Source organism: Mytilus trossulus, chromosome 14, assembly GCF_036588685.1.
Source record: "Mytilus trossulus isolate FHL-02 chromosome 14, PNRI_Mtr1.1.1.hap1, whole genome shotgun sequence".
In the NCBI taxonomy this organism is placed as follows: domain Eukaryota; kingdom Metazoa; phylum Mollusca; class Bivalvia; order Mytilida; family Mytilidae; genus Mytilus; species Mytilus trossulus.
Window position 1 is genome coordinate 35,633,793 of NC_086386.1, and position 14,701 is coordinate 35,648,493.

The 14,701-nt window shown below is 35.1% G+C and overlaps 2 protein-coding genes across 2 annotated transcripts; both read left to right on the forward strand.

Moving 5' to 3' along the window:
- Positions 1–3,073: 3,073 nt before the first annotated feature.
- On the forward strand, positions 3,074–7,391 carry LOC134696449 (uncharacterized). The gene is made up of 2 exons (XM_063558266.1): positions 3,074–3,122; positions 5,043–7,391. Exon 2 carries the CDS (start codon positions 5,049–5,051, stop codon positions 7,299–7,301), a length of 2,253 nt encoding a protein of 750 aa, XP_063414336.1. The 5' UTR covers positions 3,074–3,122; positions 5,043–5,048; the 3' UTR covers positions 7,302–7,391.
- Positions 7,392–10,118: 2,727 nt separating this feature from the next.
- LOC134697699 (uncharacterized) lies at positions 10,119–11,126 on the forward strand. The gene has a single exon (XM_063559984.1). The coding sequence runs from the start codon at positions 10,119–10,121 to the stop codon at positions 11,124–11,126; it is 1,008 nt and encodes a 335-aa protein (XP_063416054.1).
- Positions 11,127–14,701: the final 3,575 nt, after the last annotated feature.

Here is a 14,701-nt window from a genome sequence, read left to right on the forward strand (position 1 = left end):
GATCCTAACTTCTAACTAACGACCCTTCCCCTATACCTCTAGCCAATGTAGAAAAAATAAACAAGAATTTGCACAATAAAACTTTGTTCATAATAAGTCCTAGTCCGATGTCAGAATAGGTAACAAAAGAAATTAATCATAATTACCATGATACACATATGCAGGTGAAGGTGACATATTGCTACTGAGGTGGGGGAAATTGATAATTTCAAAATCAAAATAATCTTGTTTCTCATATAATAAGATTCTGGTACTGTGATGACTGTGTATGTCAAATCGAGGTATACGTCTATAAATGAGTCTGTTGTTTCTTTATTTTCTAGTCGTGGTGGATATATTAATGCAATCCAATCAGAAAAGGTTTTGATTGTTAATGGAAAGAACATCATAAATATATGTGAAATTAAATGATCTGGGGTTTTTAATCTTCTTGTTTTTATGGCAAGTGTCTGAAGTAACTCCGATTGATATAAAAATTTAGAAGAGGTCAACAAGAAGAGCGTCGTGTCTTTTATTTCTAGTTCCGGTGAATAAAAGTGAATATGTGTATATACTGGTATTCATCACAGAGGACAGAAAGTTCCTGTCTATAACTATATTACAGTGATCCTTTTTCAATGGGAGATACAACGGAAATGTTTTTGATGTATTTCTTTTCTATTTGCGAACTAAGTTATTGATGTGACCTTCAAGATGCGCACAAACAAAGGTGTTGAACATTTCAGTACAAGAAACCAAGTTACAAAGTGTCAAGGAATGACTTTTATTATGTGCAAATATTTGGTGGAACACACAGTTCAGTAACTGTAGTGCTTACATTACTGATCGGTTTGTCTTGAAGGTGGCACGGTAGTATTTACATTCCAGAATTTAGGTTGCTCTTTTGTGTACCATACCTAAGTCAATGTATCTGAACGGTTTGATTGGACAAAAAAAAATATAGGATTAACTGAAAATACCTTATATATTTGTTTTTCGTTCATTTTTTTTATATAAATAAGGCCGTGATTTTTTTTCGTTTGAATTGTTTTACATTGTCTTATCGGGGCCTTTTATAGCTGAATATGCGGTATTGGCTGTGCTCATTGTTGAAGGCCGTATGGTGACCTATAGTTTTTAATGTCTGTGTCATTTTGGTCTCTTGTAGACAGTTGTCTCATTGGCTATCATACCACATCTTCTTTTTTATATTTCCCAAACTGAGGGATGAATCAGGTGTAAAAAATATGAAATAATTTTACATACAGATCAAAATGATTTTTTGAGAATTTTTTTAAATTGTGAATTCACTGCATGATAAAAACCCTAAAAGTACTAGTGGCCTTAGATTTTTCAAAATAGCAAAAAAAAGTAAACGGTCATGATACACATTCCTTTCTAAATAGTAAAATGAAGGTACTTAAGTTAACTGTGAATATGGAATGTTTAGCAGTGTTAGAAAGTGGTGAAAATTCTAAAAAGGCTATCATTATCACTTATTGGAAAGGAAATACTACGGTGCCACCTGTAGCTGAGTATGACTATTATCTCAGTTTTATATTTTTCCTGTGTTCATGATTAATATTATTTTATTGGCTCACTTCTATATATGTATTAGACATACACTTATAATTGTTTTTTTTAATCTAACTGACTTTATCGTCAAAAAGGCTTATGTGGGTTTTTTTTTATATCCAGAGTAAATGTTACTTTGTCAATTTATATTGTATAAGATCAGTCTAATGAGTATTGACTATGGACTTCTGTTAAAGGAATTGTTTTCAATCACAACATATGTATTGTTCATTGTTGTTGACATTTAAAAGCTTATGTCAGATATGTAAGATACTACTAGAATTATCTTTACTTTACAAAACGTCACTTTGCACTACAGTCAGAATTTTTGACTCCAATCAAGTCTTTAATATTAAATTCTCCAAAATTGCTAAATGGATTTTTAAAATCTTAAACTCATTTTAAAGCTGAAATAAACTTCTTTCTTACTCTCTATATATAAATCAATTTTAAGTTTAATTAATCTCAAAATATAGCGCATTAATTGCCAAAAAGTGGTCTTCCAAATTGGATGAAAATGTCACATTCTTGTCAAATGGTAGTAAATATTTGTCATGTTTGTTATCCCTTTAATCAAACATATAAAATCTCCAAAACCATGTCTTAGATTTTTTTTATATATGCCTCCAGTAAGAATATATGTTGATTTAAACTCCTGGTGCCGAACCTGATTACACCTTAAGATGTTGTTTAATCTTCCGATTAAATAAGATATTTATAAAGAATATAATATATGTTGAAACATTTAGAAACAAATTATCCAAAAACTGGGAAAAAACACCCTTTAATCATATATATATCAAAGTCAAACAAAGGGGGTACCAAATTTTTTCCTTACAATTTCACATGTTTCATGAACAATTGTTCTGAGAAATGAGCTTAAAACTGATTTTCCCCCTAGAACCCCTGTAAAGTCTGTATAAATGCAAACATTCCAATGGGAACACCCCAGGAGTGTTCTGATACCTTTACTATAACAATAAAACCACACACTTTGTGTCTTTGATGCTCTAATGCTGTAAATTATATGTGAACTGTCCAACACTAACTTGGCATTTGGCGGGAGTTTGACGTCACATATCTGTGATCATGGTGATGTAGTAATTAAATATACAGACAAAGCTCCTCCTCTTTCCAGACAGTCTAAGATAAGAGAATAACATGATTGACCAGCTGCATATAATCAATGTTTAACAACATTATTCTCTTTATAAAGAATAATTTTCATCTGAATTTTAAAACAGAAATAAACTATGTCTAAAATTAGCTAGAAATTAAAAGCATAAAAAAACATGTTCATAAAAAGATCAAGACCACCCTCTTCTTAAAAATCCACTTTCCCTTTCCCACATGATTTTTAAATTTAATGGAACTGCAAAATTACTTATAAACAATAAATGATAGCAATCACTTAAAATTTGAAAATTAGCGCCTAAATTATACATGTTATATGATCACGTGGATATTTAAACGTATTAAGTAAATATAAATATCTTGTTTGTACGTGTTTGTTGTGATGGCCGTTTACATGTGTTTACGTTCTACCGTAGTCAGCTAAACATTAAAAGGTAAGTATATGATAAGAAACTTTTCATTTATTATTTGTTACTACAACTACCATGTTTGTTTAACAACAGCTTAAACTTTTTTCTTATAAAAATAAACAAGTTTTCAGTTAAAAAATGGACATATTTCGAGCTACTTTCATATTTAAAAAAAAACTACGATTAATTCAAATTATTTGATCACAGTTTTTAGTTTCCAGGTTATTTACGTATTTATTTCTGAAAGTTCACTTTATTATGTCATTCAATTATCCATGCAGTTAATTTATTACTGTCTGCAATTAAAATAATGAAATAACTATGGTAAGCCTTTTACATATCTATTCAATTTCAACATATATTATATTCTTTATAAATATCTTATTTAATCGGAAGATTAAACAACATCTTAAGTTATATTATATACTTGGTCAGATTTCTTAAAAGCAATACAAGATATCTCGTATAATTGATTTATCATATATCTTATTTTGCTTATGAGATATGTTTTGAAATATAGAAGATATTTTATTTGAATATATATCTTATTTAGTTTTATAAAATATCGGATTTTATATATAAGATATATATTATTTATTCTTATAAAATATCTGATTTAATATATAAGATACATTGTTCTATTTATCATGTTTATATGATATATCAATTAGTTTATAATAATTTATAAACTAAGCTTAAGAGAGGCGATACATACCAAAGGGATATTAAGAGTCATAAATCGAAATAAGCTGACAATGTCATGGCTACAAAAAGACATACAGACAAACAAAAGTACAAAATACACAACATAGAAAACTATAAGGACTGAGCAAAACGAACCGCACAACAAATCTTGGGATGATCTCTGATTCTCTGAAAGGGTAAGCAGACATGTAAGATATCTTATACTTAAGAATAATGTATTATTATTTAAGTCGTTCACCGTCACAGATTATATCGGAAATGTTCCTTATGTCATAACAACAATTCCCTTCCCTTTCGACGAATGTGACTTACCGAATTAGGCTATTGACCAGATTTGTAAAAACATAAGCAACACGACGGGTGCCACATGTGGAGCAGAATCTGCTTACCCTTCTGGAGCACCTTAGATTATCCCAAGTTTTTGGTGGGACTAGTGTTGCTTAGTCTTTAGTTTTTCTATGTTGTGTCTTCTTTTTGTTATTTGTCAGTTTGTCTTTTTATTTTTAGCCATGGTGTTTTCAGTTTATTTTCAATCTATGAGTTTGACTGTCCCTCTGGTATCTTTTGCCCTTCTTTTTAAGAGATTGGTTTACAAGATATATTCTCTAGTTTATAAAGTTTATAAGTTGATAAGTCCTATTTAAAAATTATATAAATGGTTAAATAACCAGTTTCAATCCACCATTTTCTACTTTCGAAAATGTCTGTACCAAGTCAGGAATATGACAGTTGTTGACATTTGTTTGGTGTGTTTTCTCATTTTATTATGCTATTTGATTAGGGACTTTCCGTTTTGAATTTACCTCGGAGTTCAGTATTTTTGTGATTCTATTTTTTATTAGATATCTTACAGTTTATTATTAAGTTTATTACTATCTTATGTAGTTTATAGGATATCTTTTATGATATCTTTAAACGGAGTAAACCGATAGTTTAAGGTATCAAAAAGTGAGAAAAAAAATCCTAGATCAACAAGTTATTAATATTTATCTTTAATTGAAAATAAACAGGTAGTAAACTCTACTTAAACTGGTGCTAGGTGCCGTCTTGCACTTGCCATTTCAATTGACTTTGAGATGGAGAACCGAAATAAAAGCATTGATAACTGGTATTTTAGTTTTAATTTGATAATTTGATGTGTACATGTATATTGGGTTATGCATGATTACAACATACTTTTGTTTTCTGCCACTAAATACATAGTTCGTCTTCATTGAATTCATTTACTTATCTATTTAGGTGAATATGCAGAAAAGTGCAGCATACTCTACGAAGGATTGGGATGATGTTGCAGACGTTCCTCTACTCCACGTGTCATATCTCATTAATATATTACTACCAAGACGCCATTTTGGACATGCTAGACTTCAGATCGAAAAACAGAAAATTCTTGAAGGGTTCTCAAATGTAAAGGAGGGTCTTTCAGGCAAGTTACACATTGTTCCTGTTGGAAGTAAGCCAGAAGGCTATGGGATACCAGATGCTGTCAGATTAACAGATCAACCATATATTGAATATATGTCTGATATCGACGCCATGTTAGTGCGAGAGGAATTTTCCGCTTCGGCTAACGAATTTGAAAAGGACGGAACAAGAAATCCAGTTGTTATTGAGACTTCTCACACTCACCCTGGGCATGGACGAGTACGGTCCAGTTCTCCAACAGACATAAACAGTAAAGTGTTATATCACGATGCCGAAACAGACAAGTATTACCTGAATTCCTCTATAATAATGGAGGAACAGGTAAAAATGATGGAAACCAGCGCAGACGATGGCTTAGAATATTCTCTGCAATGTCCAGCCGTTTCGTCAGACGACCCTATTCCAATGACACAGGAGAGAGGAAAACAATCGAAACTTTTTCATCCCCAGGATTACGTGTTTGCTATTACCTGTATTTCGTGGCCAGAATGTGCAATACCATGGACTAGGCGGCAGCATACTAATGGTTGGTTGGCAGCTGACATTGTTGACTCGATTGTTTCGAAGGGAATCCATATGGTACCAGTAGCTCACCGATTAAGTTGTAATCCTGACATTGAATGGAGACTATCGTTTGCAAAAGCTGAACAAATCCTGGCTGAACAGGCGGTTACTTCAGCACAACGACAGTGTTATGTTTATCTTAAAATCTTACGTAAGCATGCCATGCAGGAAAACACTAAACTTTCATCTTACTTTCTTAAAAACGTATTTTTATATTGTTGTGAGGAATTACCAGTTCGAGTTTGGGATGACGACCCTGCTGGCTGTGTTTTGTACATGCTAGACATTCTTTTAGAATGCGTTCAAAAAAGAAACCTCCCTAGTTACTTCTTACCAGAAAATAACTTGATAGATTATTTAGACGAGCCAGAATTACAGTCTATTGAATCAGCTCTACAAACTATTCGTAGTGATCCAATAGAACCAATTTTAGAATTCACAGATTTAAGAATTTTCTGTTATGCTCAGGAATGTTTAAGTTATAGCACAACTTTCCGAAATATTGTCCGGCTAGTCTTAGATGAAATTGCCTCAGTTGAAGATGTTGATATTGGAAGAACCGTCTTAGGTTGTTTTACTGATATTCAGTGTAATATTGCATCAGTGATGCTAGGCGAGAAGAGGACATCGTTTTCATACCATTTGGATTTTTATCAGCTTTTTGTACAGAAATATATACAGATGTCCTTTGTGGATTTTGTTAATTATATGGGAATAAGACTAGAAACGCCTTTCATTACGTTGATGTTTTATGAGAAATGCTTGGCTGAGGTAGAAAACTTCCCAGAACTTGAATATTTGAGAGGGAATATGGCATGCATGTGTTTTGCCTTAGCACAAAGTCACGATGATAAATCGAAAGAAAGAAAAATGCGCTTATACCAAGCAGAGAAACTTTACAACGAAGTTTTACAAAATAATGGTATTCATTTTGCTAGCACCATTGACTTTGCAAACTTTCTATGCGATAGTGAAAGATGGGAAGAAGCAATAAGTCTGCTTGCAAAATTCATTGAAGCAGAACGAAAACGACCATCGTCCATGCAAAACGGATATTATCCTGCCGAATCTACAACACTTAATGTTCAGCTTCAAAGGGAGGTCAAATATACAGGTTGCTTCCTAGCAAGATCTTTGTCATTTGCATATTATTTCATGATCAAAGCAACCATTGCGACAAAGTTAAAAAACTTGGCAGATATTCTGGAAAAATTTGAAAAGCATTGCCAGTCTGTGAACAGTTATGGAGATTATGAACTTCTGGGATACTGTGGACTAGATACTGAAAATTACGTTCTTGCAGAATTGGCTTTTTCAAAGGCTGCTAATTTACATCAAAATAATTTACTAGCACAGGTGAACCTTAATCTTTGCAGAGCCAACGATCAACCAGCCAAAAAACAGCCTCGGACTGTTAACTTGAAAATAGTTTTTAAATACTGTCTCAGCATTGCTTATCTGCTAGATGACAATGTATTTCAGGCAACAAATCTACTTTTTGAAAGATGATGAATGTATATGTATACTTATGTGGGTTTTACATGTTTTGACAATCGTCAGTTCATTGTAAATTGTTTTCCTAAGTAAAAAGTATGAAATAGCATAAAGGAATTGTAAGAATTGTTTTGTATTTGACATACGATTTAAATAAATATTATATGCTAATTTTGTTATATCGTGTGGCTGGAAATAACAAGGTCAAAGAATATATTTACAGAGCTCATTTTGATGAAAAGGGCGAAGTTAGCATGTATATACTGTTCTTAAGCCGAAAGTGTCAAACAAATTATCTGCAACAATATTTGAAAAATCTCCTTTCAATTTCAGACAAAACAATCTACTGGTTAACACATGAAACAACATAAAGCAATGTCATATTCATGTAGGTGAGGTACAACTGTGATTTTTACTTCAAAAACTGAGTCTAAATCTGCTTATGTAGAAAAATGTCTAGCGTTCTAAATTATAATCCTGGTACCTTTGATAGCTATTCTCTCAATAATGTGAAAATTCCAAATTTTATAGCTATAAATACGTTACCATCATAAATTCTGAGTGTAACCCCAATTGCGTCAGGTCAGATGGAAAATCCCAACTAAAAATAAACGTACTCTCACTGGTCCGGACATATACCCCTGTTTGCCCATATTCTTCCATTCAATTTCCATCTGCGACATCGGTCACACGTGCACATCAAGTTTTACAGATTCAACAGAGAAGTGTTTAGTTTTTTGAATAGCTTAATTGCTTTTCATATATATTGTGTATTTTATTGGAAATATATTCCCTTGTTTTGTTTAAATTTCTAAACAAATTATTTGTGTTTTTTTTTACTAAAGTAAAATTTATTATGGACTTTAATTTGAATAGTCCGTATGTAAGTATTCCTGGTTCGGACTATCTCTTAGATGGGTCACTACCTTTAAGTCCCCCCCAAACTACCAGTACATTGACCGGAGTTTCGACAACGGTGTCTGGTAATGCTACCTATCCGACCCTTTCACAAGGTTCGGCCATGCATTTTTTTTTTTGGGGGGGGGGGGGGGGGGGGGGGGTTACCTACGTCAACTTCGGTGACTCATACTTTATCTAGGTCTGTTAATTCAGCGGGTACTATTAGTTCTGTCCCAGGTACAGCTATGGGCTTGAACTTGCCAGGTTCTAGACCCCCATTATCATATTGTGGGTATATGCTTCCCAACACGGGCACACAACCTTTACCCTCATGGTCTCAGCCACCTTGGCCACAGTCTTACCCTTATGGTGGGTTTATGCCAAACCAACCTGGTTTTTGGCCTTATAGGGACAATTTCTATGGTCCCCCTTCTGGGGTAGCTACTGCACCACCTTTAGCTCCTGCTCTACCCCTAGCAGTATCTTTGACTTCTGCAGTAGCTCCTTCTACCACCGTACCTGACTCTCAAGCTTCTAGTTCTTCTCATGGTACTCAGGTTTCTGATCATGCATCACCTTTGGATGGTTTACAGAAGTTACTCTTAGACTTTGGTGAGTCTTTCAAGGCTGAATTTAGTACTCTATCCAGTCATATGACTCTACTGGAAAATATAGTTTCTTCTCATCAACCTTCTACAGCTAAGTCTGTAGAATGTGATGAGAGGGAGGATGACGAGCTTTCTGTTTCCCCTGGGAGTCATGAAAGGGCTTTCCTCACTGATGAGCATGTTGAAAGTTCTTCTTCTCCCAAGGTATCGAAGACGGCCCCTGAGCCTTCTTCTAAGTCAGCTCAACAACCTCCCACCAAGGAGACTGAGGATCCTCCTTCCTTGAAGGATCTTAGGGATAAGGTGTATACCTTGATGAGGGATGAAGCACATATCCCTTTTGCCTCTCCTTCCAAGCCGAAGAAACCTTCTTCAACTTTTGAAGCTTCCTGTGGTATTTCTCAGGATACTGTGACTTCTCACAATTCTTTTCCTGAATCTGGCCATATGGCTTTTGCTTTACAATTTATTAATGAAGGTATCGCTAATTCTGCTAGTGAAAAGGTTGCTAATAACAATATCTGAGGATTTGGAATGTCATCCTTTTCTGATCAGGTTAAGTACAAGGATTTTGATATCTTTGATTCTTCACTGGGTAGACTTGTTCCCAGTTGTGACAAATCTATGTCATCTTTATTGGGAAAAAAACCAGTAGATGGTCTTCGTCTCACTCAACCTGGTTGGTCAAAGACTGAGAATCTCCTTCGTAGTGCTTCTCAAGTTCTTGGCACAGCCGAACATTTTCTAGCTGCAACCGGACATTTGCTTAACAGCGAAGATTCGGTTGTTCCAGCAGAAGTACGATCCTTCTTACTTCAACTGGATAAAGCTTTAGGTTCATCTCAGTTGCTTTTAATGGGTTCTATTGCTAATTGCACCCTATCTAAAAGAGCAGAGTTTCTTGAAAACATTTCTATCGCTGAGACTTTGAAAGATTCTTTACTGAAATCTCCACTCTCTGACAAGATGTTTGGTTTACCCTTACAGCGGGTTCAAGAGGAACTCAGCAAAAACCCTCCTCCAGTCAAAGTTAGTGTACAAGTTACTAATGGCAAGAGGTCGGTTAATGCTACATCTAGTTCTACTAGTACTTCTGCTTCAGGTGGTCCTCCTTCTTCTGCTAAGAAAAGGAAGAATAACTACGGCAAACCGCAGAACAAACCCAATAACTCAGGAAAAAGCTCAGGTAAGCCTTCTGGTGGTTTTAAGGGTTCCAAGAAACCTGGGTCTAGTACCTAGGTTCTTGCCCCCTCGTACGTTATTGACAGCTTCCCCAGGGGAAAATTTACAACAAGTTCCTCAAAAATCAATACCAGTAGGGGGGATGTTAAGTTTTTTCCTAAATCAGTGGAAGAAAATTACCTCGGACTGTTATGTGCTGTCAATAATTCGAGGGGGATTAACACTTCAGTTCAAGAACCCACCTCCTCTGTCTGCAGTTCCAATAAGTTTGTCTCATACTCAAGACCCAGTCAAGTGGCAACTTCTATCAGTAGAAGTGGACACTATGTTACAAAAAGCTGCAATAGAGGAGGTGTCGATCTTAACTCTGTCTCCGGGATTTTATTCCCGTCTTTTTCTGGTTCCAAAGAAGACTGGAGGAATGAGGCCATCTATTCTGAACAAATTTCTTATTGTTCCCCACTTCAAAATGGAAACAAACAGATCCATCAGGGCTTCAATCTTTCCAGGAATGTGGACTACTTCTCTGGATCTTTCAGACGCGTATTTCCACATTCCCATTTCCAAAACTTACAGGAAATACCTTCGCTTCGTTTGGAACAACAAAGTTTTCCAGTTCAAGGCTCTCCCTTTTGGCCTGTCTACAGCCCCTTTGGCTTTTACCAAAATCATGCAGGCAGCTATAGCTCACCTACATTCCCTGTCTATTCAGATTCATTCCTATCTGGACGATTCCCTTCTCAAGGAATTTTGCCCAATCAAATTGAGGGTTCAGACAGATTTGGTCATCAATTGTTTTCTGTCCCTAGGCTTCCTTATCTCTTGGAAAAAGTCAGAGATAATTCTGTCTCAAGACTTTGTTTTCCTGGGAGAACATTTCCTAACCAGTGTAGGTCTAGTCCTCCCACCAGAGGAGAAATTTACAAAACTATGTCAGAAAATACATTTATTCCTGACGGTTCAATCAGTCACAGCACGTCAATTCTTGCAACTTCTGGGTCTATTGAACTCTCTGGCAGATGTAATTCCATTGGGACGACTTCACATTCGTCCGCTTCAGTTTTATCTGCACAAGTTATGGATTGCAGCTTCACAAGAATGGGAAGCATTGATTCCAATCACTCAGCCTTTATTTCCACACCTTCAATAGTGGTTAGTACGGGAAAATGTAATGAGGGGCCTATGTCTGTCCCCTCAAGTTCCCAGTCTAACATTATTCACAGATGCCTCCACCCTCGGTTGGGGAGCATATCTGGAGGGGCTTACAATCTCGGGAGTCTGGAGTCCAGATCTTTTGGAAGAGCATATCAATGTATTGGAAATGAAAGCAGTTCTGTTTGCACTGAATCATTTCCAAATGTCTCTAAAGAATCAGTCTGTCATTCTGGCCACGGACAATACAACAGTTGTAGCTTATCTCAAGAATCAGGGAGGAACTCATTCACCTTCTCTTTATCAGATAGCCAGAGACATTCTCCTTCTGTGTTTTCAACTCCAGGTTCATCTAGTGGTGAGACATATTGCGGGGCACCTCAATATTCTAGCCGACACTCTATCCAGATCCCTTGCTCCAGTAAACACGGAGTGGGAACTACTTCAAGTAGTTTTCAAAGCTGTGACTCTTCATTGGGGGTCACCTCAGATAGATCTGTTTGCGACCAGTCTCAATCACAAACTTCTAACATTTGTGTCTCCGGTTCCAGATCCAAAATCTTTTGCGGTAGACGCAATGAGCCTATCTTGGAAAGGAATGTTCGGGTATGCCTTCCCTCCTTTCAGGTTTCTCTCCCCAGTACTTCAGAAAATAGCAGGGGAAAATTGCAAGATCATAGTTATTGCTCCAGTATGGCCAAAACAGTCTTGGTTTCCAGACCTTCTGCGCCTATCATGTGCTTGTCCTCTAGTTCTACCTCTGAGACCAGACCTTCTGTCTCAAATCAAGGGCAAGGTTCTTTATCAAAATCCAGAAAAACTTCATCTACACGCCTGGCTTCTCTCAGGGTTAGCCTCAGAAAGAGAGGTTTTTCTGAAGGAGCAACCAAGCATCTCACAAAGTCTGTCAGAGACTCCACTAGCATTGTCTATGATGCAAAATGGTCAATCTTCTCAGATTGGTGTAGTGAGCGGGAAATTGATCCTTTCCAAGTCACTGTACAACAATTAGCAGACTTTCTAGTTTTTCTTTTTGAATCCAAAGGATTATGTCCCTCTACTATTAAGGGATATAGATCAGCTATCTCAAGAACTATTCATATTTCTGGTGGCCCAGATTTTGGAATCAATGAGCATATTTCTCTTTTGGTTCGTAGTTTTAGTCTTGAAAGACCAAGACAAAAAACTTTAGTTCCTAAGTGGGACCTGGGACTAGTTTTATCCTTTTTAAAACTTCCTCCTTTTGAACCAGCAGAAACAATAGATTTAAGGTTTCTTTCCTATAAATGCTGTTTTCTTTTAGCTTTGGCTTCTGGACGGAGAAGGAGTGAAATCCATGCCTTCTCTATTTCTGATGCTTGCCTTCTATTTAACAGGGATAAATCTTCTGTTACTCTTTTAACGGATCCTGCTTTTTTGGCAAAGAATCAGATTCCAGATAAGGGTGCAGAACCAGTTGTGATTCCTGCACTCCCTAGCGATTCTATTTCTGTACTTTTATGTCCAGTAAGAATCCTTTCTATTTATCTGGAAAGAACGTGTAGTTTACGTTCTGTTTCTAACTCAAGACTCTTTATTCCTATTAAAAAAGGAATCTCAGATCTTTCTGTTAAACTATTTCTACTTGGATATGCAAATGCATATCTTTAGCTTATGGTTCTTCTAAGGCAGAACTTTTAAATAGTTTTAATGTTAAAGCTCATGATGTTAGGGGTATCTCTACATCCTGGGCTCTGTTTAACAGTGCATCTTTAGAAGAGGTACTGTCTGCAGGTTTCTGGAGAAATGAGAACTCTTTTATATCTCACTACCTCCAATCTATGGCTACTTTTGCCGAGAGTTTATACTCTCTTGGACCTATAGTTTCAGCACAAAGATTGAACTTTCCTCCTGTTTCTTCTGTTACAGGGGATTCAGCTTTATGTTAGATTCTGTTACTCAGAATTTATGATGGTAACGTATTTATAGCTATAAAATATTTAAATTTTAAAGTAAATTTGGATTTTATTAGATAAATACTCACCATCATAAATTATAGGTCCCACCCACCTCCCCTTCATCCCCTTTCCTTATGTTTCTGTCTTGAGGAAATTGAATGGAAGAATATGGGCAAACAGGGGTATATGTCCGGACCAGTGAGAGTATGTTTATTTTTAGTTGGGATTTTCCATCTGACCTATGACGCAATTGGGGTTACACTCAGAATTTATGATGGTAAGTATTTATCTAATAAAATCCAAATTTACTTTAAAATTTGAATATTTACTACACAACTGGTCTAAATAATGGCATCTAAACACTGAACCAGAACAATAAGTCTAAATATTATTACAATATTTAGATCTATCTAGTAGTAATTAGAAATCACATATTCAAGAAAGCATCACAAATTCTTTGATCTACCTTCTGTCCCTTAACCACCCATAGCCAAAGTCACCTCAAATACTAGGGTTGAGCTACTGTGTCTGAATAACATTGAGTGTTTGCAAATACTTTAATGGGTTGATTGGGCCAACTTCCCTTAAATATCTTTAATATTGATATAAATTAATTTTTGATGTAACAGGTCTTCTGATGTCGTTTTGTTTATCAGCCCATAGACATAATGTTGTCATGTGGCCATGATGTCATGAACATTCAGTGTGCACCACATTTTTTATGTTATTTCTTCAAAGATAGAAAAAATATTACAGTCATTCTTTAAATAATCAACTTCCTTGATTCCACCTAAAATGCATACAATTAAAGAAAACATCTAAACAAATATTTTATCTGTTTTATTGTTTACAAATTTCAGATACACATTTTTGTGTATGTATATTTTAAATAAATTGCTAAAAAATAATTCATCAAGACCAACATGAGTTATAAACTACAACATAATGAGTCAAATGTATTTGATAACACACTTCTTAAATATAACAATATATAAAGCATAAACTGTTGACAATTGTTGTTTTATCCTTCAGATGGGAGGTCATAAACATGCAAATCTGACCTTGAATTTCACAACTTACATTTTGTTCAAGATAATTTTTTAAGAGACAATGGGAACAACCTCTGTACAGAGTTCATGCTTAAGATACACATATATTGAATATTTCTAAAATATACATTGAACCTATGGGTCATGTCTATGATCATGTGTGAATTCAGGAAATCACTAGATAGGAAATTCTAAACATGAGCTGAAAATTAAAATTTTATGGATATTACTATCTCTCTAAATATGAAACTATCGGTGATGTAATCTTACTTTGTGTAGATTGCCTTTGTACTGGGTTGGTCCATGAATGGGTTTAATACCTTTTAAAAATATCTAACATCAAATGATTTTCTACAATTTTTTGAACACTGTACATTAATATAGGATTATATTAAGCTAAATGTGTATATATCTTTAACAGAAATTTTATAAAAATTTTCATTTTCAAAATTTAAGAATGACCTGTGTTTAGGACATTTAAAGATGACTTCTTTACCAATCTTTGACTACTTGCCTTTCTAAAATGGAATACTTTAAAAAGTAAGTCCAATTTCAAACTGGATTTAACATGTAAGAGGGATAGATAG

Excerpts from the sequence above, each read along its gene's own strand:
- LOC134696449 (XM_063558266.1), top strand. The coding sequence starts at position 5,049 with ATGCAGAAAAGTGCAGCATACTCTACGAAGGATTGGGATGATGTTGCA.
- LOC134697699 (XM_063559984.1), top strand. The coding sequence starts at position 10,119 with ATGTTAAGTTTTTTCCTAAATCAGTGGAAGAAAATTACCTCGGACTGT.